General features: G+C 30.2%; 1 protein-coding gene across 1 annotated transcript in view; it reads left to right on the top strand.

The window, feature by feature from the left end:
• The first annotated feature begins 6879 nt into the window (after window positions 1-6879).
• The window catches only part of LOC129969029 (leucine-rich melanocyte differentiation-associated protein-like), a 217784-nt gene continuing 200282 nt past the window's right edge, over window positions 6880-24381 (top strand). Inside the window, exon 1 of the mRNA XM_056083430.1 lies at window positions 6880-7445. Coding sequence (XP_055939405.1) covers window positions 7255-7445 — 191 coding nt within the window. The 5' untranslated portion in view covers window positions 6880-7254. The remainder of the gene's footprint in view (window positions 7446-24381) is intronic.

The raw sequence follows: 24381 nt of genomic DNA, 5'->3' as shown, positions 1-24381 counted from the left end.
TAGAAAATATTTATTTTAAAAAAGATTTTAATCGTAATAGCGGATTCATTTTTCATTTGCAAGGAAAAAATGGTTATGCATATCAAATATCCCAGAATGCTCCTGAAATTTCATATAGTCTCCAAAATATGCATATTCAAATTTCACAGAAGCGAGAATCAAAAATTTACAGCAAAGATTATATTTTAAAGAGATTTACGATGTTTTAAATCTAACATATCGAGACGAGACAAAATTCAGCTCGAAAATGCGAGACTAACAACACAAAATTTGAGACGGGAAAAATGTTATTTTAATTTGATTCAAATGACGCAGTACTGAATTTTTACCTCTACAGAATGTATCTTGATTTCAATCAATTTATTGACGGAAGTTCCAGTGGAATTCTAATTAAATTAATTGCTTAGCACTTTTCAGCTGATAAAAAAAAAGGACTTGGTGTAAAATTATAAATAAAAGCTTATACGTGTGTGCTTTTAAAGGCGGAAGTGGTATTTGATTCGAAAGTTCATTTAATTTTATTAAACATTTGAATATTATCGTAGTGAGTGGTTAGTGAAGAAAATAATATTAGAATAAATAAAATGAAATCTCTATCTCAAATTTAAAGTTATCATGCGAGAACATTATTATTTTTAAAGTCATTATTTGTCTTAATTAACTTAAGTCATTAACCAATTTAAACCGGTTTGAAACAACCATAAGACTTCTCCATCTATCTCTCTCTCTATATATTTATATATAAAGTTTTTTTTTAAACTTTCATTTTCATTTTTTCTAGCTGGCAAACAAAGTTTTGGAGCTCGACCGATTTTGAGATGAAATGACAGCTATGATGTCATAGTTCTACGTCAACCGTTTAAAAACGCATCTGCTGTCAAAGAAGTATACGTAATAATAAAGCAATACTGGTAAAAGCAGGTCAATCTTTTAAAAATGCATCTGCTTTCATAGAAGCATACATAATAATACTGAAATACTGGTAAAAGCAGGTAAAAAAATTAATGCGATTAAAAGATGATGATGAAAATTGTCATTTATGCTTTATTCATTGACTACGCGATTCTGAGCTTCAATATTCATTGCCTGCACGATTTCGAGCTTCAAAACCCCCAAACCAAAACAACATCATGTTTCCACATGATAAAAAAAAAATAAAGGATGAATTTTTAGAATTCGAAATAGATTTTTATTATTCAAACACGATTGCTTAAAATATTGATCTATTTTGCACGTTAATCGCCACGTGAAACAAGCGTGTCTCACAGGTAATCTATTCTTTTGAGCCAGATAAATTACACTTTTCACACGAAATCGTTTGCATTTTTATCCGTAACGCGTCGATGGTTCCTACTGAAGACGTAAATAATTACACGAAAGTAGATAAAGCGGGGACTGTTGTTCAAAATAAGCTGATTGACCTTCTGTTTAGGAAAGAGTTTTTTAATTTCATTAATGATTTATCCGCATCTGCTGAGTTATTTGAAAACCAATCGTTGAATTTATGCATTCATAGAGCCCTAGAATTCATCCTCCTCTTGATTGGATACCATTTATTTCTATGGATAAATAATATACTTATTAGATAGATTAGCAACACATATTTTTGAGCAATTTCGTGGCAGAAGAGAGAAGACACTTTTGTAATTTTAAAACTTCGCTTTATTCGCTTTCGCTTTAGTGACTTCAATATTTTTATTATAATACTAGCCGCCTTTGGCGACCAGCCGGTTCGCCAATCTTAATGTTCGTTAAATTTTTATAATTAAATATTTTACGCAATTCGTACTTTAATAGCTTCTTTATTAAAATATTTTAAAACTTCAAATTTTGGTATTCATATAATTCATTCATAATATTATAAGGGCCTTCAGTCATAACATAATATGTATCTCTCTAACTTTCTGTTAGCTCCCGTAGAATTTTTACTTTAAATTAAAGTGGAAAGGATTAATCTGCAATTAATATAATAATATTTTTTACTGAAACAAAGTATTTTTTTGTAATATGATAACTGAAAACAGTCACTGAGCGTTTAAACTTTATGGATACTAAAGAATATCTTTCTTAATTTATGTAATATTTCAAGAATTTGTAAACAAAATTTTCTCAGATTCATCATGATCAGATCGATTAATTAACAATGTTTAGTTTTAAATGCATCAAACACTAAGAAAATAAAACGAATCGTTTAAAATAATCGGTTGAAAACAGGTTTAAAAAAACTACTTAAAAAACGATGTACTTAAACTATAAGCATATACAAAAAATATATAACATAAATACAATTTAATTACAAAAGCATGCAACTAACCTAAAAATAATTTAAATCATCCGTTGATAATGGTTGTCATGTCAACAATCAGAACACAATGCGCATGCGTGAATTTTCAACGCCAGTTACGGTATCGCAAATGCGTGAATTTTTCTACGCCAGTTGGGGTAACGCTATGCAGATTATACATCTTTAATTTCCTTTATTCTGTTTTATTTTAATTCAAAAGTACTTCAGAATGAATCTGAAAGATTGAGTCATTAACAATGTTTAATTTTAAATGTATCAAACATTAAAAAAATAAACAGAATCGTTTGAAATAATCGGCCGAAAAATCTTAAGCCTAGCCTTTTTAGCGTGGGAAAAAAACTGAAGCCTTACTCATTTGGCGGTGGGGTAAATGAAGAGTTTTTGTTTGGGCGGGAAAGTTAGTTTTTAATTAGTAATTAAAATTCTAATTAAAAATTCAAAAAAAGGGAGCCCAGGTTAACATTCCCGACCTCCAAGGTATACATGTACCAAATTTCGTAGCTGTAGGTCAAACAGTCTGGCCTGTAGAGCGCCAACATACACACACACACACACATTGAGCTTTATATAAGTATAGATATTCCGGGAGGCACAATTTATGCACAAGCTAGAAGCGACGAGGTACGCCAATCTGCATCACAATACAGAGCGAAAAGTGACAAGATCGAACGAAATATTTATCCCCGTGATTCTTTACACGTGTCGATTTAGGTAAGGGAATTATAGGGATCTTTTAAAAGAATTTGTTTAGATCGACATATTTTTATCCTTTCACTCTGAAGAGCAGACTTAAATCAGAACTGCTGATTTAAGCATTTTTACAGGGCTTTTGTAGCATTAATTAAATAAAAAAAAAAAGGTGGAATTAGTTCAGGAAATAAGAGGACATTTTAGAATTAAGTTAATATGGGTTAAATAAAAATAAAAATAAGGGAATTAATTAAGATTAAATATAGATTTAGGGATATCTTTACAATTTCTTTACAATGTTAACTTGAGTTTATTTCATACTGGAAGACATAATTGTATAGCGAAAAAGGGATAAGAAATACTTCGGTCTACATTGCGACGCAAGAGCAAAAACGACAGGATTTTTTTCTTTCAGTGATTTTACTATGAGATTTTGGTAGGGATTTCTTTGATAAGTGCATACTTCGGAAAGAGAATCTTAGGTATCTTTAGAAAAATGGTGTAATCATTAGGCATTTTTATCTCTTGTCACGGAATGTGAGAAAATGCTAAAGTCATCAGTTTGTTAGAGCATGCGTCAAAAGTAATTAAACAAAAAGTGGGAATTGGATCAGGAAATAATAGAACACATTTTAGAATGAAATTATTATAGACTAATTTGAAATAAATATTAGGAAATTAATTAGGATTTAAATTATATTAAAAATATCATTGCATACATACATATATGCATGTCCCCATCTGTGGAAATGTATCGTGGTCATTGACAGTTATGTAGCTTTAGTTTCTGCTTTAGTAATTTCGCTACGATTGTTATTTAATGAACCCGGATGCTAGGCAAGTGGTGGGGTAGTTCCAACTTTCTGTCAAACGCTTGGAGCGTAGCGGTGGTATAAAAGCTCCGTTGTTCCAGCACGACACCTCAAATAGATTTTTATCAGAAAGATAAATGATTTCAAGAGCAGTTTCACACACACACATATATATTATTGCGTTTCGTATGTGCATTTAAATGGATAAAAAGGTGAATTTTGGAACTGATAAGGAAACGTTAATTTATTTTTTCGTTGGAAAAAATATATAATGCACTATAAAATGGTTTTTGAAACTCATATTCTTCGAAATGTTTCCATTTCTTAAAAATTCCACGAAACAATGTTTTAAGATTTTATTTCTAATCAATAGCGAATTCAATTTAATGAGCAATCTGAATTCTAGTTAAAAGATATTTTAAACAAAAAAATTTAATTTAAATTCAATTCCTTATTATAAGTACACGATTTTTCGAATGTTTTTCCCCTTTATTGCATATGCGGTTGTAATTAATTTCCACATTTCTTTCATGTAAAACTCAATCCAATTATTTTTAACAAGTCAGTTTTTTTAATATGTTCGACAGCAAAAAAAAAAAAAAAAGTGAAGCGTACCGCTTACTTTTTCTGCGAAGGGGAATTTTGTGTGTCTATATATTGTAATTAATCAAATAAAATAGTTTCATGTTAAGATTATCACATTGGTAGTCCAATGATAATTGATTTTTTCAATAATAAGAAGTATCTTTTTTGAACTATTTTATGTAGAAATTCGAAAAAAATATCATTTAAATTACTAATATTTTATTAAGTAACATTTGATCAAATTTTTTTTAAAAGTAGATTTAAAAAAAAAAACTAAAACTTTGATATCAATTAAGAAGCCCACTTTGGTCAATGTAAAACAATTCCATGGTTCAAAGACATAAAAATAATTAATTAATTTTATAATTCCAGTATAAAAAATATTTTTTGCTGGAATTATTTTTTGCATATTTTAAATATATAAAAGTTATAAAAAATACTACTAAAATTTTAAAAAATCATAGATATTGATAAAATTTCTCCTTTTCTTTTACTTCTTTTTCATTCCTCCGTTTTTTTTTCTCTTTCTTTCATTCTTTCTATTTTCATTTTTTCCTTCTTTCTTTTGTAAATTTTGTTGTTTTTTTCTATCGATTATTAAATACATATAATGATAAAGTGATGTAATTGTCTAAAAATTCAATCGCATGACTTTGATTATCTCAATGTTTTAGATCTCAGAAAATCGGCCTGGTAAAAATACCCAGTTCTTTAAAAAAAATATTTGTGTTTGTCTGTGAGGACGAACATTAAAACAGTAAAATGAACTATGTGCATGATATTTAATGTGCTGTTGTTGCACTCATATTGTATCAAATACCCTTCAATTCAAAGTGTCTCAGTCCATCCTTAAGATTGTGAATGCAAAAGATGCAAATTGCTACTAAATGAATGATATTATAAGATACATGATTTTATAGGCAGAATTTTGAAGGTTCATCAAATTTTGATCCAGAAGCCGGATAAAATCCATCAATGGGTTGATGGATTGCTGATAAGTCTGCCTGTATATATGCAAATCCGATAAATAAATAAATTAATTAAAAAAAACTCGAAATAATTGGGAGCCTCTAAATCAAAAGCTATCTATCTGCTGTATGCGCATCTCTGGAGGATGTGATTAGGAGAACTTGAGATTACTGCTAGTAAAGGGGAAAAAGAGAGGGGGGAGGAAGTATTAAAATAAAGAAAAATATATAGAATTTTGTTTCTTCAGTTACGTTTGAAAACATCAAATTTGCTTAAGTAAAGAAAAAAGAAAAAGAAAAAGACTATTAAATAACTGAAATAAAAGTACCACGGAATCAATGTTAAAGTCCGTGAATCATTATTACATTATTTAAGAATTTTTCCAACACAGAATTTGAGGAAAGAAATGTTCCTATTGTGCGTACATTAATAACGAATAAGTTTGATGCAGCTCCAGACATGAGATTACATTCATTTCAGTTTGATCTAATTTTATAAAACTTAGCTCCCTGAAGCAAGCTCCAGAATTCCATCAAAATTGACTTAAATTTCAGCAACTGATTATCATGACGATTATTAATAATTTTTTATAACAAGTTATTTCAAAATTAGTTCTGTTGTTTTCATTCGAAAGAAATAGAACTAATCTTTACAGTATCTTCAAGTGATGAAAATGATTTTGAACCAGTTCATTACAAGAAGATGCACGTTTTGGCTTACGACGAGTAGTATTGAATTATATGCATTTTGAAAATTTCTTAGGGGCCGCAGTGGCTTGGTGGTAAGGTCTCAGCTTCGGAACCGGAGGGTTTCGGGTGCGAGACCCGATTCCACCGAAGAACCGTCGTGTAATCGGGTCTGGTGCACGTTAAACCGTCCTGGCCAAACATCCTCCCTCTGGTGTGGTGTGGAGAGAGGGGTGCCAGCTCAGGTGTTGTCCTCGCCATCTGACCAAGGTTCAAACTTACGAGGTCCGTCCCAAAATAGTTCTAGTGTTGCTTTAAAACGGGACGTTAATATAACTAAACTAAACTTGAAAATTTCTTCGTGTTTAAAATGAAATTAATTAATTAAATTAAATTAATTAATTAAAAATGTAACCGTTTGTAATCCAATTATTTATTTTATTTGCAAAGCATTCTCTCATTATTTCGGAAATCTTCGACATATTTTCAAAGTGAGACTTTATGCGGCCACCCTTCAGCACATAATTTTTTTTTCTTTAATATGTTGTAAAATATTATTTGCTATAACTATTTATGAAGTTCCGGAATATTTTTTTGTGCGATTTCTTTTATTTGATCCCTACCTTCCGCACAAAAACAGATTTGATTATATGCATCTTTATATAAATTTATGTTTTATGCTTATAACATTCATTTTAAGCTCTATAAATGTTTTCAAGTCAGTACGATGCAAGTTCGAAAATTCTTTCAAACTGACTTCCTCTTCTGGCAGCAGATTTAGAGGAGGAGAAACCTTGGCAACTATTTATTCAGAAAAAGCTAGGAAAAAGCTCAAAATTAATCACTGATAAACTGCAATCTTCCCGAAACGTCACACAAAAAAAGTAAGATCAACAGCTCTTATCTAAACATATCAAAACAATGTAAATGTGCGAAGCTTTAGAAACAATCCACTATCAATCACTGTCCAAGTGGATGATGTCACCAAAAAAAAAAAAGAAATAATAATAATAAAATCTTTTAAAATACTATCGCAAAGGTAGCGTAAACACGTGATCTTCAAATAATCAACAATACACCGCGGTTTGACTTTTAGAGGAAAAAAAGCGGCGTTTAAATTGCTGCTGACTTCCATGCTGGAACATTCGAATTTTTTGGTATGATTGTGTTATTCTCTTGGAATTTACTTTGTGACTAGGCCATCAAAATGAAAGTCCCGGGCACGGATATGAGAACCAATCTGCAAATATTGACTGAGGAAGGTACCATAACTGCAGTCGTCGAACCAGAAAAGAAAATTACAGCCGCCTATCAAAATATGAGAGCTATTCCGAATGTTTTAGTAGATAATTACGCTGAGTGGGTTGAAGTTTTGGATTTAAGTCATAATAAGTTGAGGTAAGTTCGTATTTTCTGTGTCCGGATTTGTTGACGTTAGAGAAGTATTTTATATTACTATTTTGTCGATATAACTTTTTGTACATGAATTCATTCTTGTATGCTGTATTGTGATAACAATTTTTAACGAAACTGTGATTAAATTAGAAACATACATTTTAATACCTGAACTTTCGTAGGAAACAGAAAAGTTAAAATAATATGAATTAGGTGCTGCAAATTTATAATATTTCCATTTCGGTCGAAAATAAAGATATTGAAACTAATTTTTTAATCTCTTCTTAAATTTGTATCAATTATACTTAAGGTATCCGAATAAGTTAGAAATGAATTTTGAAGAAAATTCGCATTTTTATTTTCTTGCAGTTTAAAAAATAAGTTTCTGTTTTCAATGATATTTTAATTTTGTCTCTATACCAATTAGAAGCCAACTTATGGCAAACTATTGACATGTCAGTGATACTCAGTTATATGTATTTAAAAACTAAATTCATTTTCTGAAGAACTATTTTTTTCATAATTCTACAGTACGAGTATCGTCATGTATCTTAATAAAATTTATAATTAGTGCTCATTATGTTATGGAAAATGTAATGAACTATGAATTTGATGCTGAATGCCCTAGAAGTAATTGTTTTTAATGTAAATATTGTTGAAAAATTCATAATAATTTTATTTATTACACACAAAAATTTTATTTTTGAATATAATTCTTGAATAGCAGTTAGTTACACTCTAAGATATGTTACACGTGTAATGTTACAAAGTAAAAGGAAGACTGTAACATTTTGTTTCTCTAGAACAATGCTAGTTTTTGTAAATGCTAAAATTTACATCAAAATATGCTTTTTCTTCCAAAAGTACTTCTATATTTAAATTTCACTTTTATTTATCATTTTATGCTTATATTAATAAAAAAATATCATATAAACATTAAAATATTTGCTTTATATATATATATATATCCTCTCCGAACCTAGTCGAATACCCTAATATAATTTATAAAATTTTGTTCTTTAAGACGCCATATGTGAAACGCTCGTATATGGTGCATTGTTGAAAATCAGGTTAAATAAAGAAGATTGAAGAATCAAAAAGAAGAGAGATAATTAATTAACAAGACCTCTTTTTTATTAAGAATTTGCGTTGAATCTGAATATATCAAGCTTGCTACAAGATTCGAAAATTTTCGATGCTCCAGAATAACTCATGTTCATAAAAAAGTATTATTCGATGCACAATATTTTTTGAACATAGATTAAAGATTATATTATCATTACAATAAGAAGCATATTAAATATTAACCAGAAATTATATTCTTAAAATAAGGAACGTTTTAACAATAAAAGCATTCTGAAGCATGACATGAACTAGAAATTTTTGTCATGAAGTTCTACATTAAAAAGATGCATTTGAACCCTGATTTATCTGGTAATTATATAAAATTAAGACTTCAACAAATAACCCATAGGGAATTTCAAAAATGGGCTTTGAATTTTTCTTTCATTTAAACCTATATTTTATAATTATTACCTACTTGATGATATATATTCCTGTTATTCAATTAAATAAAGAATATTTTTTGTATAAATGATATGCATGAAAAAAATAATCAAGTCAAAAGCTGTGTTTTATAATTATAATCGAATAAGGAAGTAGACGGTTTTTATCTGCGAATAGTATTATTTTAAAAATAAGGAACGTTTTAATAATAAATACATTCTAGATGCATGGCATTCACTAGAAATTTTTGTCATGAAGTTCAAAATTTAAGTGACCATGCGTTTGAATCAAAATGGAACTTTAAAAATGGGATTTGAATTTTTCATTTATTCAAACTTAAGATTTATAATTATTGCCTTCACTCTATATATATCTGTTATTCAATTAAATAAAGGATTTCTTGCACAGATGTTAAGCGAGAGAAAAACAATCAAGCCATAATGTGTGTTTTAAAATTATAATCCAATAAGGAAGTAGGCTTAATTCGAGATTTAATAGCAAACGTAGTTTCGAAAACATATAAACCTTATAATTTATATTATAAAAAATATTCTATATGCTTCTATTATTAAAATAGATTTTTAGATTTTTTTATTATTGTCATCATAAATAAATACAATTCTTAACAACAGCATTTATAATAATACCCTTTTCCAAGAATAAACACTAAATTTTTTTTAATTATTTGGCAAGCAAATATGTTTTTTCTTAAATCAAAATTATCTTAATTCAGGTGCCTTATGTTTTATCCAAAAAAATATGAAACAATAACAATTATCAATAAAATATTTCGAAACAGTAGTATTAAAATTCGCTTTTTAATTAAAATTTTCCTTTCAGATGCCTGATTTCTCAAATTGAATTGAAAAACCATCTTCAAAGAAAAGAGACAGGTTCTAAAATTAGGAGACGGTGAAAAGGGGTTCATTTTTCAATTATTTCTCATTTGGCAACAAAAATCATTAATGATGAAAGGCTTTGATATTACAGCCTCTTTTGAAAGGAAAATTAATGGCTTTACTTTCTGATGAGTTTGCTAGGTTATTTTAATACTATAGATTCTCTTTGGAGCAGCGTTATAATTCTACTCATTTACTTCAATCATAGACAGCTCTATTTTCATCTTTAATTTTAATAAATTTTTCAGCTTCCTTTCTATCATAATATTAATTTTGTAATAGATACACTGACACATCATTATCTAAAAATTTCATCCATCAAGTGTTTTCTGGATGATTATCAGTCATTTAATTCTTTGAGCTGACACTGATAAATTGTGTGGTCTTCAGTTATAATGAGGCAGTTCTGTTTAGATTTTATGCACAAATTTGTTTGCAAAATGTTTTCTAAGCTTAAACTTAAAAGGCTTAATGTTTTCTAAGCTTTTAAGCTTAAAATAATTTACATAAAATTCTTTAATTCTTCCCAATCAGTGCCAGTGGTCTCCCCAAAACTTTCTCGCATACTTTCTAATAAACTCTTCATGCCAAAAAAGGCTTTGCATGGTTATTGATGTATAACAATTATGAAATATTAACTATTGGCCTAAATTTAGCATCTTTGCTGAATCTATGGAGTCATCCTTGGCGAGTTTTTTTTTTTTTTTTTTTTTTTTTTTTTTTTTGGCGATTAATCCCTGGCATGCAGTTAAAAATACCAAAACTCGAATTTATGCTTTCGACACGTTTTTCGCAATTGACTGGAACACAGTTTTGACACAAAACTGTATTTGTAGTCACAAAATCTCATTGATATATTTAAATCATTGCGTTTTTGAACTACCGCGTTTACATGTTTCTGAAAGTGCAGACCGATGGACAATTAACCCATTGTTGAATTTGGCTCGAAATTTGACGTATACAGTCGCACACACTATATACTATATTAGATCTGTGTACCGATTTTAACTGTCTAGCTCTTTGTTTTATTGTTATAGTGTTAACTTATAATCAAACAACCGGACAAGTGAACTTCTTGCGAACAGATTTTACTCAAAACGCGATAGAAATCTGAAAATCTAGTGTAAATACCGTATGCCAAATTCCACTCAAAGCGTTTTTGAGTTATCTTTGTTACAGACAGACAGGCGGACGTTTTCCGAAAATGGGTTTTTCGAATCCAGGGAGGTCTAAAACGTGGAGATACGACAAAATCTCGAGTTTCATTTTCTGGTGATTACTATACTTTTTCTATACTACATATACGAAAAATAAAAATTGAAACAATGTAATTGTAAAAAGAAAATCATTAGGAATGTTTTTCGAAATATTCTAGCATACTCCCTGTGTAATCTGTCAGTATCAAATTTTGGACATGCTTTAATTTTAGTCAGAAAGTCAAGAATGCTTTAACTTTTACTTTTAAGAGCCTTTCACATAAATATTCGGAGCATCATATAGTGAAAGAAATTAAGTATGCATTTCAATTACTTTCAATAACAATGCAATTTTAGTAACCCGACAGGATACCGAATATCATGTGTTGAAGTCGTTGCATTTTTTCATTTATCGCATTTTGCATAAATGAGAGCGATAGAACACTGAACCTCTAACAGATTCGGTTTAAAATTTGACACTAATTCATGCATTTTGATGCTAAATCTGTACACAAAATTTTATTCATCTAGCTCTGCGATTCATAATCATAGTGTCCGTCTGCATTTGGACAGTCATACAGGTGGACTTCATATGAAGGAGTTTTGATCAAAATGTGATTAAAAACTTGCAAATTTAGTTAAAGGCAGAAACATACGGGACGGTGAGGAACTGATCATTATGGAGTCAGTTTTAGAAGGCATCATGAAGACAACACGTTATTGTATTTATTTCAATTTTAAAGAAAAATCTGATGGAAGGTCGAAAAAGTTAATACTATACCCCACACTTGCAAAACCGTTGACAGCGTGTAGAGACAAAAAAAAAAAATCGTGTTGTACTCTCGGCATAACTTGCCACCTGTACGCCACTAGGTGGCAGAACTATTTATTAATCCATTGTGCTTCATCCACATCCATTTCCTTTTAATTAAAAATTTCCATTTAATTAAGTCCACATCCATTTAATTAAACTTTTTTTGAACTATCGGATTCACAAACAGTCAGACATAATGTCAGAAATGTATGTTTTGGGATTTTTTTCTGTAATCCATTGTGCTTCATCCACATCCATTTCCTTTTAATTAAAAATTTCCATTTAATTAAGTCCACATCCATTTAATTAAACTTTTTTTGAACTATCGGATTCACAAACAGTCAGACATAATGCCAGAAATGTATGTTTTGGGATTTTTTTCTGTAATGAAAGATCCATCAAAATCCTGAGGACAAAATTTTGATTGCAATACTTTCTTCTTGTATAATTCATTTCCAAGACAGTGAAAATCATAACGGATTAATCTCTGCTTTATATACTTACCCGAGGATTTTTTTTGATTTATAGCTGTTTGAGGGTAGCTGAACACAAAATGAGACAAACTTATGAAATTCGGTATGTATCTTCATAGGAAAATAAATATTTTTGTTGATGAACATCAAATTTGATTAAATTCTTCAAAAGTTGAGTTGTTCATCTGTCTGTTCACACGTATGGGAACATAACTCAAAAACACCACAAACTGCTCTAGGTAAATCGAGTTTATTATATAGTATTGGCATAAAAATAGCATAACTCGTCACAAATTTTGAGTCCATTAAGAAGCAAGAACGTAATCTATAATAATAATTTTACAGTTAAGATGAAATGAATGCTAATTCCACTGTTCTGTCGAACCATTCAATCGCATGCTTTTGCCAAATTTAAAAATGAAATATATATTTTTTTAAAAAAGACTTTCTTTGGGCATTAATTCCAAAGATAGATTTCCACTTTCCTTTTTATTTTTAAATATATACATTTTTTAATTTGTAGGCGAAGCCATTTCTAGTAAACTAATTTCATTGAATTCAAATTTTTGCAGTCTTACTAAATAGCAAGTAGAATCTTTTGCTATTAACAGTCCAACTACCAGGAAAAAGATAATACAGCATTCCTAATTACCTTCTAGTCTTTATGAAATCGTGAAAACCAAATATGCATACTTCTTGCTCTTTCTTAAATTAATCAAATTTGTTGCTTGCACGCAGTGGAAACAACATGCAAATTGTCTGTCAAAAATTCCATTTCGCACTTTCTTTAAGATTAATTACTTCTGGCGTGAAGTCCCCAACACTTTTAATGAATCATAGTGTGGATTTATCGAATTCCTGACTGTTTCTTGACTGATTTTCGCGTGAATTTATTCTGAAAATGATGCCAAGTTTGATTTATGCAAGCTTCCTACTGCGCGTCCTCAACCGAAATGGTAAACTGCGAAAGGAGAAAAAAAAATAAAAGTATGCAAGAAATCTTGAAATAATAAAAATGTTTCATTTAATTAATTAAATAACAAGTGGGCCTACTTTCTTTCTTTACGTTAATCTCCCATAATAAGCACTTTCTTATCTATCTTCATTGTGTACTAAAGACAATTTATATTGGAATCCTTCATTTGGCAAAATAAATTCAAAATTTGATAAAGAAATTAAATTTTCAAGTAAAACCACAGTAATATTGATCCAACTTTAATCTCGCGGCGTTTATACTTTCTGCTATACGAAGTACACAAGGAAAAAATATTGTAATCTCATAAAAAGTCTGAACTCGAGATCTTCACGATTCGGAACTCTCTGAAACCGAAAAACACATTTCTGGAATTACGTTTGTCTGTCTGTCTGCTAACAAGGTAACTCAAAAACACTTTTAGCTAGAAGGATAAAATTGGATCCGCTGTCATTACACCATATTTGTAACCCATGGTTACAACAGTTATTAAATGGCATTCTAACAAAGTTTGAGCGAAATCCATTCAGAGGAAGTCTGCCTGTCCGAGTATCTTAATATACAGGGTGTTCATTAATTATTGTCGGGGTTTTCATACCTCATAACTTCCGAATAAAAAATATTACGTAAAAACCGATTACGTATTCGTAAATTACAACTCAAAGAATTTTATTAATGATATTAAAGTGTAAAGCTTGCACAATTTGCACTTTGTAGGTATTCAGCTGAAGGCGATTCTTTGAGTTGTACTTTATGAATACATAATTCTTTGAGTTGTACTTTATGAATACATAATTCTTTGAGTTGTACTTTATGAATACATAATTCTTTGAGTTGCAATTTACGTATTCATAATTCTTTGAGTTGTACTTTATGAATACATAATTCTTTGAGTTGTACTTTATGAATACATAATTCTTTGAGTTGTACTTTATGAATACATAATTCTTTGAGTTGCAATTTACGTATTCATAATTCTTTGAGTTGTAATTTACGTATTCATAATTCTTTGAGTTGTAATTTACGAATACGTAATCGGTTTTTGCGTAATATTTTTTATTCGAAAGTTATGAAGTACGGAAACCTCAACAATAATTAATGAACACCCTGTATGTTAGCCCGGTAACAAAAAACGTAAATAGCTAGATAGATAAAATTTGGTATACGCATTTAACATCTGAAGTGCAGATATGTTTTAAACTCGCCGAGGAGTTGGTTGTCTGTCTGTCAGCATTTTCACGAAGATGTAAATACGATATCTCAAAAATTTAAAAATTCAAATATATGAATTTTGGCATGCGACTTTTAAAATTGTAGTTCTACATCACATTTTTGAAAGAAAAAGCATTCAAATTTTAGTATTGGATTTTTAGTACTTGTATATTAACCATATCCCAGCGAGTAATTATAAAAGTTCGCTCGCTAAAAAGTTCTTTCGTAAGTATTGTTCACTAATGGCATGTAGTTAAGAATACATTTATTAGAGAATATGCGAGAAAGTTTCAGGGAGACCACTTTCTCTGGTTATCGTGTTCATATGCTTGTAAACGGTGTCAAATAGAGATTTTTCTTCCAGGGATTTCGTTCAAATTGATAAAAAATCTAATTGTTAATTAAAAATGTTAAAAATTATGAAAGCGTTTCATGTTCAAAATTATTTATTTATTGCAGATTAGTTAATGAATTAAAATTATTCATTTGTATCAGATCATGATAACATCAAGGCTGCATTAAACCTTCTTCAGCACGAGCTGAAATTAGAGATGCATAGAAAAAATGTTATTTTGAACAATATCCTGCGAAGGTCCGCAGGCCCGGGAAGGGTAAAGACCCACTCAACATTTCATTCATCTTGCTCTTTCCTGTTTTCGAGCTATCCATCCATTTATATACGTTTATGTTTCCTTGGTGTCTATGATATTATGTGCGACTGATGACACTTATTGGATGAAAATTTATTATAATAAATACTGCATTAATACCATATTGGCCATAAATGAATTATTATTTATTATAATGGATACTGTATTAATACCATATTGGCCATAAATGAATTATAATTTATTATAATGGATACTGTATTAATACCATATTGGCCATAAATGAATTATAATTTATTATAATGGATACTGTATTAATACCATATTGGCCATAAATGAATTATAATTTATTATAATGGATACTGCATTAATACCATATTGGCCATAAATGAATTATAATTTATTATAATGGATACTGTATTAATACCATATTGGCCATAAATGAATTATAATTTATTATAATGGATACTGTATTAATACCATATTGGCCATAAATGAATTATAATTTATTATAATGGATACTGTATTAATACTATATTGGCCATAAATGAATTATAATTTATTATAATAGATACTGTATTAATACCATATTGGTCACTGATAATTATAATTTATTATAATGGTTCGTCATATTGGTTACTGATAATTATAATTTATTATAATGGTTCGTCATATTGGTTACTGATAATTATAATTTATTATAATGGTTCGCCATATTGGTCACTGATAATTATAATTTATTATAATGGTTCGCCATATTGGTCACTGATAATTATAATTTATTATAATGGTTCGCCATATTGGTCACTGATAATTATAATTTATTATAATGGATCACCATACTGGTCATTGATAATTTATAATTTATTATAATAGGTACTGTATTAATACTATATTTGTCTTATAGCTTGTTATAATGAATATTGTATTAATACTATATATTTGTCACTGATAATTAATACTTTATTATAATGGATACCGTATTAATACCATGTTGGTCACTAATAATTTACAATTTTGAAAAAAAATCATTAAAAAGCCTTCTCCCCTCCTTCGAAAATGAAGGAAAAAAAATTGTTATTGCTTTATTAGATGGTTTTCTAAACCACTACGATTAATGCACAGCTTTCCACATCAGAAGTAGGTCGTTTCTAAAATAGGTATCGAGGGAGGTAAGTCCGGAACATCGAAACTTCCTGACCCGGTTAAATATCATAACTAAAAATGCTCACGAGCTGTATTTCCGATAACAAATGGAGTGAGCATTATGCTATCGTATTTATAGGAATTCGTACATGTTTCATTCCAAGAATTTTGGATACGGTTTTTTTCCCTTCATTTTTAGATGTTTTAAATACAAATTGTTGGCGATAAATCCAATGAACTCAGTTTTTTAAACATATTTTTGTAAATTTATTATAAAATAGAATATTTATTTTTTAAACTTTTTAACCATTAATTAATAAATCATAATCTCTTCTGCTAATAATAAAGGTTGTGTGTATGTGCTGGCGGTTTTAAAGGAAAACCGTTTAACCTAGAAATACTAAATCTGACGCATATATGCTTTGAAGGATAGAGTTGTGCGCTTGAGATTATTTTTTAAAATTTTAATTGTTTAAAAATTAAACGAAATTTTTGACATCTTTCCCCTATAGTTTTTGAAAATATTACATCATTACAATTTTTTCATCTTCAAAAATTATCTTTTTATTAATTAATTTTAAGAAAATATTATAGGCAGATTTTACGATAGCAAATTTTATATTTCATTGCTGAAATGAAACAACCAGTTTTCATTATTGCTACTAATATTTCCTTTTAAAAAATTAATCGGTACAAGATATAGCGATTTGGTTTATTTTTTCCTCCCAGTGTAGATTTCAGTATATGGCATGTTTTTAATAAAATTTTTGAAATTATTATAATTAACCGCTAAGGTTTAACTTCATTAAGCTATGATGAAACAACTTAACTTTGATCAAGCAATGATGGAATTTTTTAAAAATTGTTTTAAACACTGTTGCCTTTTCCTCGGATGTAATTGGATGTATAAAGATATGGAGCAAAAAGTAGGAAAACATACAACTTAGTGTATAGCTTGTAACAGTTTAAAGTTTCTAAAATAATGAGTTGTTTGTCCAAGTTTGTTTAAATATATTTTGCTGAGAAAATCTTAAAAATTAAGTTACATAAAATATTTAATTGAAAATTTTAGCAACGATTTTCTCCTTTGACAACCATTAAAAATGGCAAGGTATAAATATTAAATTTAAAAAATAATGAAAAAAACTCTGAACACTCATGGCATTTACAGTCTTGCCCGAGATCCTTCATTTTATCGATAACACATTTATTAGAGGGTATGCGAGAAAGTTTTGGGGTGACTACCCCCCTAGTTTAATATATTACTACTCTTATATGCGATAAAAATTTTATTAGATTAGTTGATTAACTCATAATAAAGCTCTGAAAATATAAAATAATTTAATTAAGAACACACAGCTGTACGAGATTTCAAAACCCTAGCACTTGAAGAAGCGAATTAAAAATCGATTGCAAAATTTTAATTATTATTCCACCATTTGCAAATAGACTGTGGTTGAAGATAGCGCTCCTAATTTTCTTAGATTTTTTTAAGAAAATCAACTACTGGTATGACAGGGAAGATGTAATTTACTCTTTTGACAAACCTGCGATGGTTTGTTCATTTTACCTATTACTTATTTACTTAAATTTTACTTATTAATAAAATGCGTGAAATGTTCGCGCAAATATAATCAAAGAATTATTAAGCACTTAAATTATCTGCATTTCCTGTGTTTCGATGCAGAATACGCCGGCATCCTGGCATAGGGGTAGTGCGTCTTCCCCGTGACCTGGGCGTCCTGGGTTCGAGTCCCGGTTCGGGCATGGTTGTTCTTCTGTTCTATCTGTGAGATGTGTGAATGTGCCCCCCTGTAAAAAGGTGTTGTGCAAGCGAGTGTGATGCATGAGTAGCTAAGACGTATTCTTGGCCCTAGTTGGCGCTACTAAAACAAGAGACGCTCCCTTGGCTTAAAATCGCTGACTTCGTCGGCGAGCTTGTCCATGGCAAGTGCCATTATAAACAATAACAACGATGCAGAATACGGATCCATCCGTTTCCTGTAGTTTTGCAATTTATCTAAATATCATGGCGGTCATGTACGCATGCATGCATAATTCGAATATATTTCAGTCGTGCCATCCACCCTTAACTGTTATAAGTCACATCGTACGTGAAAACAGTGCTTTAACTGTATGCCATCCATAAACATCTATAACAATTAAAGTTAATTGGCATAGCAGACACTTTCAAAAAGTCACTTATTGAATCTGTTTTGGTCTGTTCTATGGAATTTAAGCCTTTGGACAGTATTCACATCCGCTATTAAGGGGGTTAGTAAATACAGAACAGACTTCTGCGGTAAAAGTGATGCAGTTTAAAAATTCCAGCGTTTGTAATCCAGAAAATATTTTGGTCTGTTCCATGGAATTTAAGCCTTTGGACAGGTATTATCATCCGCTATTAAGGGAGTTCTTAAATACGGAACAGACTTCTGCGGTAAAAGTGATGCAGTATGAAAAATCTAACATAGAAATATTTGTAGTATTTTTTGTTACTGGTTAATAATATCTCGACTCATAATAAAGACTAATGTGTACTTCTCTCTATATGTGAGTGCTGGCAGTATACTGAGCAGATCGTTTGACTTAGAGCTACCAAATTTGGCACACATTTACTTTGGGAGGCGAAAATGAGCACTTCGGAGTTATAATTTATAATTTATTTATTTATAATTAGTTGGAAAATTAAGTCGAATTTTCAGGTAATTTTCCACGATAATTTTCGAAAATATTCTTGCATATAAATAATTTTTGCATAGTTTCAAAATTCAGAATTTTTTTAATGATATTAGCAATGATCTAGAAATTAAACTATCAACAATTTTTTCAGCTCCGTCTCTTTTGAGCGTAACGCGCTCGTGCGACAGTTGGCTGTTTACAGCATCTCCACGCCCAGAATTTTTAAGATGGCCATAGACTGCTAATAATTAAATTCTCTCTGATTTAATGATCATTGGAATGACTATATCTATTTAAAAATGTAAAATGATTAAACACGCTACATATGTATATACCATAGTGAAATGTGCCCATGCAAATTTTAGCTTCTACAGTTTTCTTCTTGATTCTTCTTTATCAAGATAAACACTGTCTTGACAGGTGTTGAAAGCTCATTAGCCGAGAACCACTCTTACAACAACACCAATCAGAAATTAGCATTCAAGATTCTGTTAATTTAGACGGAACTCCCACCAAGGCATTTCTAAGAATTGAGGATCCTCTATATTTTGCTTGTACAATTTGAAGATGAATAACAACAGGGGAAAGCAAAAAAAAAGCAACAAAAATGCATGTCAAACAGTTAGATTGAAGCATACTGACAAACAGCTAGAAACCTAAGACTTATGACACCCTAATGGAGGGAGAATCTGTTGCCTAATCTATTGCTTATTAACCCTTTGAACTCGGAAATTGCTAATGGGTCCTGCGAATGATTGAAGGTTTCTTCTTTCTGAAACGGATTGGCGATTGTAGAGAACTTCTGCTGATCTGTTCCAAGCAGAAAGAAAACTTTGTTCTTCATTTTAAATGGCTAAAAAATAAAAAATAGCATTATTTTTTAAAGAAATGTGTGATAATTATCACACTTGCTATTTTTAGCGACCAACCATTCTCACATCATATTTATAGCAATAATTTAGTAATGCCAACTAGTTTTAACCTATTGACCATCAATTATCCAGCGTCTGTATCTTTGTGAAATCATACAGTAAAAAAAGAAAAGTTCTGATGAATTTCTATGTTAGAGCCGGTCTTAGAACAATATTTACTTAACTATTTTCTACGTTTTAACCAGTTTCTTGATAATATAAAAACTGTTTAATTAGACCCGATTGAAAAGACTCCTTGAGACCACTTTCTACATTCCAGCCATTTGAAGGGTTACAGAATACGTCTTATTACACCTGTAATTAGATTTCCGACTAGGCAGATTAGGCAACTGAAGAGAATCATCTAATTGAGATGGAGCTGTAGGGGATGATTAGGAAAATACTATTCGTTTAGCTGTCAAATAATTAAAAAATACAAATTATATAATAATATTAACGCTTTTCTCAAGATGATTGGTGAGGCTTCTATCTGCTTCATTGCGTTCATTTAGTTATTATAGTAAATCTAAACAGCAAACATTGGCTTAAATATGATTGTGGATAAAGTGGATGCTGAGAAGTCATGGGTCATAATAAACAAATAAATAAAAAGATATAAATTTTCACGTTAATTACATAAAAAATTAAATTAAATAATTGACCAACTTATTAACATTTTGACTGCAGTGGATGTCACCGCGAACGGCGGGTCCATATAAATTACACTGTAAGAAATTCAGTGTGGCAGTCAATGGGTTAAAGGCCTCATATATGCATTACTTAGAGCCCCCAAATTCTAAATCCACCACTGTATCAAACCAAAGGAAAGAACTGTTTCAAATTATACTTGCACATAGACATCGAATATTCCGATTAGCTAATCACTGGGGAGTGGGCGGTAACCTGGTGGTAAGGTCTCGGCTCGTGAGCCATAGGGTTTCAGGTTCGAGACCCGATTCCACCGAAGAACCGACGTGTAAGGGGGTCTGTTGCACGTTAAATCCGTCAGGGTCAAACGTCCTCCCGCTGGTGTGGCGTGGTGTGGAGAGGGGGTTGCCAGCTCAGGTGCTGTCCTCGTCATCTGACCACGGTTCAAAATTACGAGGTCCGTGCCAAAATAGCCCTAATGTTGCTTAAAACGGGATGTTAATAAAACTATTCTAAACTAAACAAACTGGGGTAAAATGGCGAAATGCATCAGCGGAATCGGCCCAGTGATTGCGGTTGGAGTTGTTTCAAGATTTTATTTTGCATTATCTTTTAAATATTAAGCATGCAATTAAGGAGGTGGCTTTTGATGACTTATCTGAATATCATAAGCTTTTAAATAAAATAAAAATTATAGAATTGTATTTCGTAGTTAAGATTGTGTTAGTTTTTTTTTTTTTTTTTTCTCATTGAGAATTTTTGATTCACAGTTCTGCTCTAGAAATTTCTATTGGTCGAAGTTGTGGTTATGGAAAACAGATACTCAATGGTGATATATATATACAGGGCCGAATAAGCTCTCATATGAAATAAGAAAAGACACATTAAGACCAATGGTTAAGATTAATGGTTTTTCTAATTATTTCAAATATATAAATGTTTTTATAAATTCATTTCTACTACTTGCTATTGGAATATGAGTGTGCATAAGATTAGGTCGCTCAATTTATAAGAAATTAGATTCACGGTATGAGAAAACCGAATAAAAATTGTAATTTTCGCAAAATTATTTGCTAGAAATTCAATTATTCAATGTTATACTTGGCACAATAACAGAGTAATAAGCAACAATAACAAAATCCTCTTTCCTTGCAGGATTGTAATGACAGCTTTCCAAAAACGAGTTTTGTTAACTTCGATTTTTATTAATAATGAGATTAATCGGCTTGGAAGGATATACGGGGTCTTAAAATTTCATGAAAAAACTTTTAGGGATTATCTGTAGGAATCATATTCGCATAAGAAAACATAACCAGAAGCAATAACTTTCGGAAGATACCAGCCTCCATATCATAAGCGAAAACAAGATACAAAGTGAAGCTTTTGATTAAAAGTAAACATTTTTGAAAAATTACAAAAGCCTTCTTAAATCCCTTAATATTTTGCCCGAAAATACATTAAGCTAAAATTATTAAGCCTGATATTGTAGCTATGGAAGTATTAAGTTTCTAATTTACGAGAAGTCCTTTAAATAATTTTTTTAAGCACACAAAAGAACGACAAAATAAATACTTGATGACTCAGTTAGCGACGACTTTAAATGGCATAATAATTCTTCAAAATCGGTATGATTAATAGAAATGAATACATGATAATTGATTTAAAGTATATGAATTGCTATATCATTAATAATTAATATTTTTGCATCACGATGAAAATAAATGCTGTAATATTTTTGCCCGCGAACGTTTTAAGCGAAATAACAGAGACCAGGAGATCTGATATATGGGTAAATATTAAAAGTTCAGACAGCTCATGGCGGCTCATAGCTGGCCCCAGCACTTTATGAAATGCTGATTACTTTGAAACATATTTGGAAATTGTGAAATTAGACAGTTTCAGTTTTAAGAAAGCAGCGAAAGGCGCGTGTATACTGGAACTCTGCAAATGAAATTTGAAAGAATAAGCACTTTTAACTTAGGGGAGAATTGTGGTCGAAATGTATGTGTAAGAACACATGTAAGAACAGTGGATGCAAGATAAAGAAATCTAATTGGTTATTTAATATGATTTTGCTGCTTTGATTGCATCAGCCGTTGCTTCGTGCCAATGCTATTAAAAATGAGAGGATGATCCGGATCCTAGTTTCAGAGTGAGGGTAAAGCAAATTTTTTTGTAATTCGTCAAATTAAATTTAGTAGAATAAGAAAATAATTTTCTGACATTTCGAATTTCTAGACCAAATATCTTAGTATAATAAAGCTTTTGGTCTGATTTATCTTTTTTTTTAGTCTGGAGTGATTAGATCAGCCATTATATTATGTGCACAGTGATTTTGATCTCAAGAAATTTACAAAAATTATGCCGGATTTAAAAAATTATTCTGTTAATAAAAAGTGGAAATCAAAGAATTCTTCTTTGGAATTAATGTAAAAAAAAAAAAGAAAAAAGAAAGAAAAATATACCATTAGCATTTGTTAAAATAATTAGTAAAGATCGTCCACTATGCCACTACATCAACTAAAGATTTAATGAACAATGAAATTGGTTTTAATCTCGTTATAACAAATATAAAAACATATCGCTACAAATTATATTTAAAATTAATTTAAAAAATTATTTAAATTAAACATTGCACAAGCATAGATATCAATGAAAAACTCTTTCAAAATTTTTTTTCGGATCAGTAGAAAATTTTTTTTTTTGGATAATATGTACCAATGGGGGTAAATGTTACAATTTTAATTAATTTTTAATTAATGATATCATGAAAAGTTTTTTTAAGTTACTCTCCTAGAAGTAATTACATTTAAAATTTAGCAGCTTTAGTGTAATGACTAGCGCCTTCTATGTACGAACTCAAAGACCAGAACGAGAAAAGCTGTAATGGAGTGACGTGAGGATGAGTGGTGTTATGTGGTAAGACGATGTGTGTGTGATGTGTTTTGTAGAATTTGGCCTCAGAAAACTGTTAACAAACGGACCATTCAATGCTGAAATAACTATCTTTTATATATGTGTACTTGTGATGCGTGCAATGAATTACTTATTAAAACATATTGCACTAAAAGGTTGTTGACTATGATTTGCTCTTAAGAGACATCACAGTAGGTTAAATGGAACGTTACATTCTGTATCCAACAATTTTCGTACCACACGGTTTATAGATAATAAGTTAGTCCAAAAATACCATTATGTTAAACCAACGGGAGGGGTCCCCTCCAAAATTTCCGCTTGCCAGCTAATAAAGGTGTTCTTCCTCAGCACCACAAACGCACTTATAAGTCTTGCACAAGGCCATGAATGCTGTCAGTGCTCAGTTTTATTTTTTGAAATCCTGAAGAATTTAGTGCTTTATTGCATTATACAAAATATGCCGGGTTTTTTTCTTTGGATGGATTGAAACTAAAATTTAACATAGAACTAAATTGGTAGTAAAAAAATCAAAGTAATTTTTTTTTCCAACTATCACGTTTATGTATATGCGAAAGATCAGATCAATAAATGATCAACGGCTTACAGGATTTGGTTCGAAAGTCAATACAATTTCGATAAAACATCTGTGCATAACATTTTATATTTTGCTCTTTTTGTTCTATAATTAATCATGTTCACCCGTTCTCGGGCAGGCAGACAGACAGACAGACAGACTTCATGTGAATGGACTTCGTTCAAAATTTGATTATCTTCAAATTTGTTATAAAAACCATATATCAAATTTCATCTTTGTAACTGAAATTCGAGTTAACTTGTTCACAGACAACAGGCAACAAATAAACATAATTGCAACAATGTATTTTTTTTAACTCGCAAGGAAATCTGAAAAACGTGGAAATTCTTCAAAATTTTATGTTCTAATGATTTGGTAGTT

This window comes from Argiope bruennichi, chromosome 1 (genome assembly GCF_947563725.1).
Source record: "Argiope bruennichi chromosome 1, qqArgBrue1.1, whole genome shotgun sequence".
Taxonomy (NCBI): Eukaryota; Metazoa; Arthropoda; class Arachnida; order Araneae; family Araneidae; genus Argiope; species Argiope bruennichi.
Note: the sequence above shows the minus strand (reverse complement) of the source record. Positions and strands in the feature narration are given on the sequence as shown.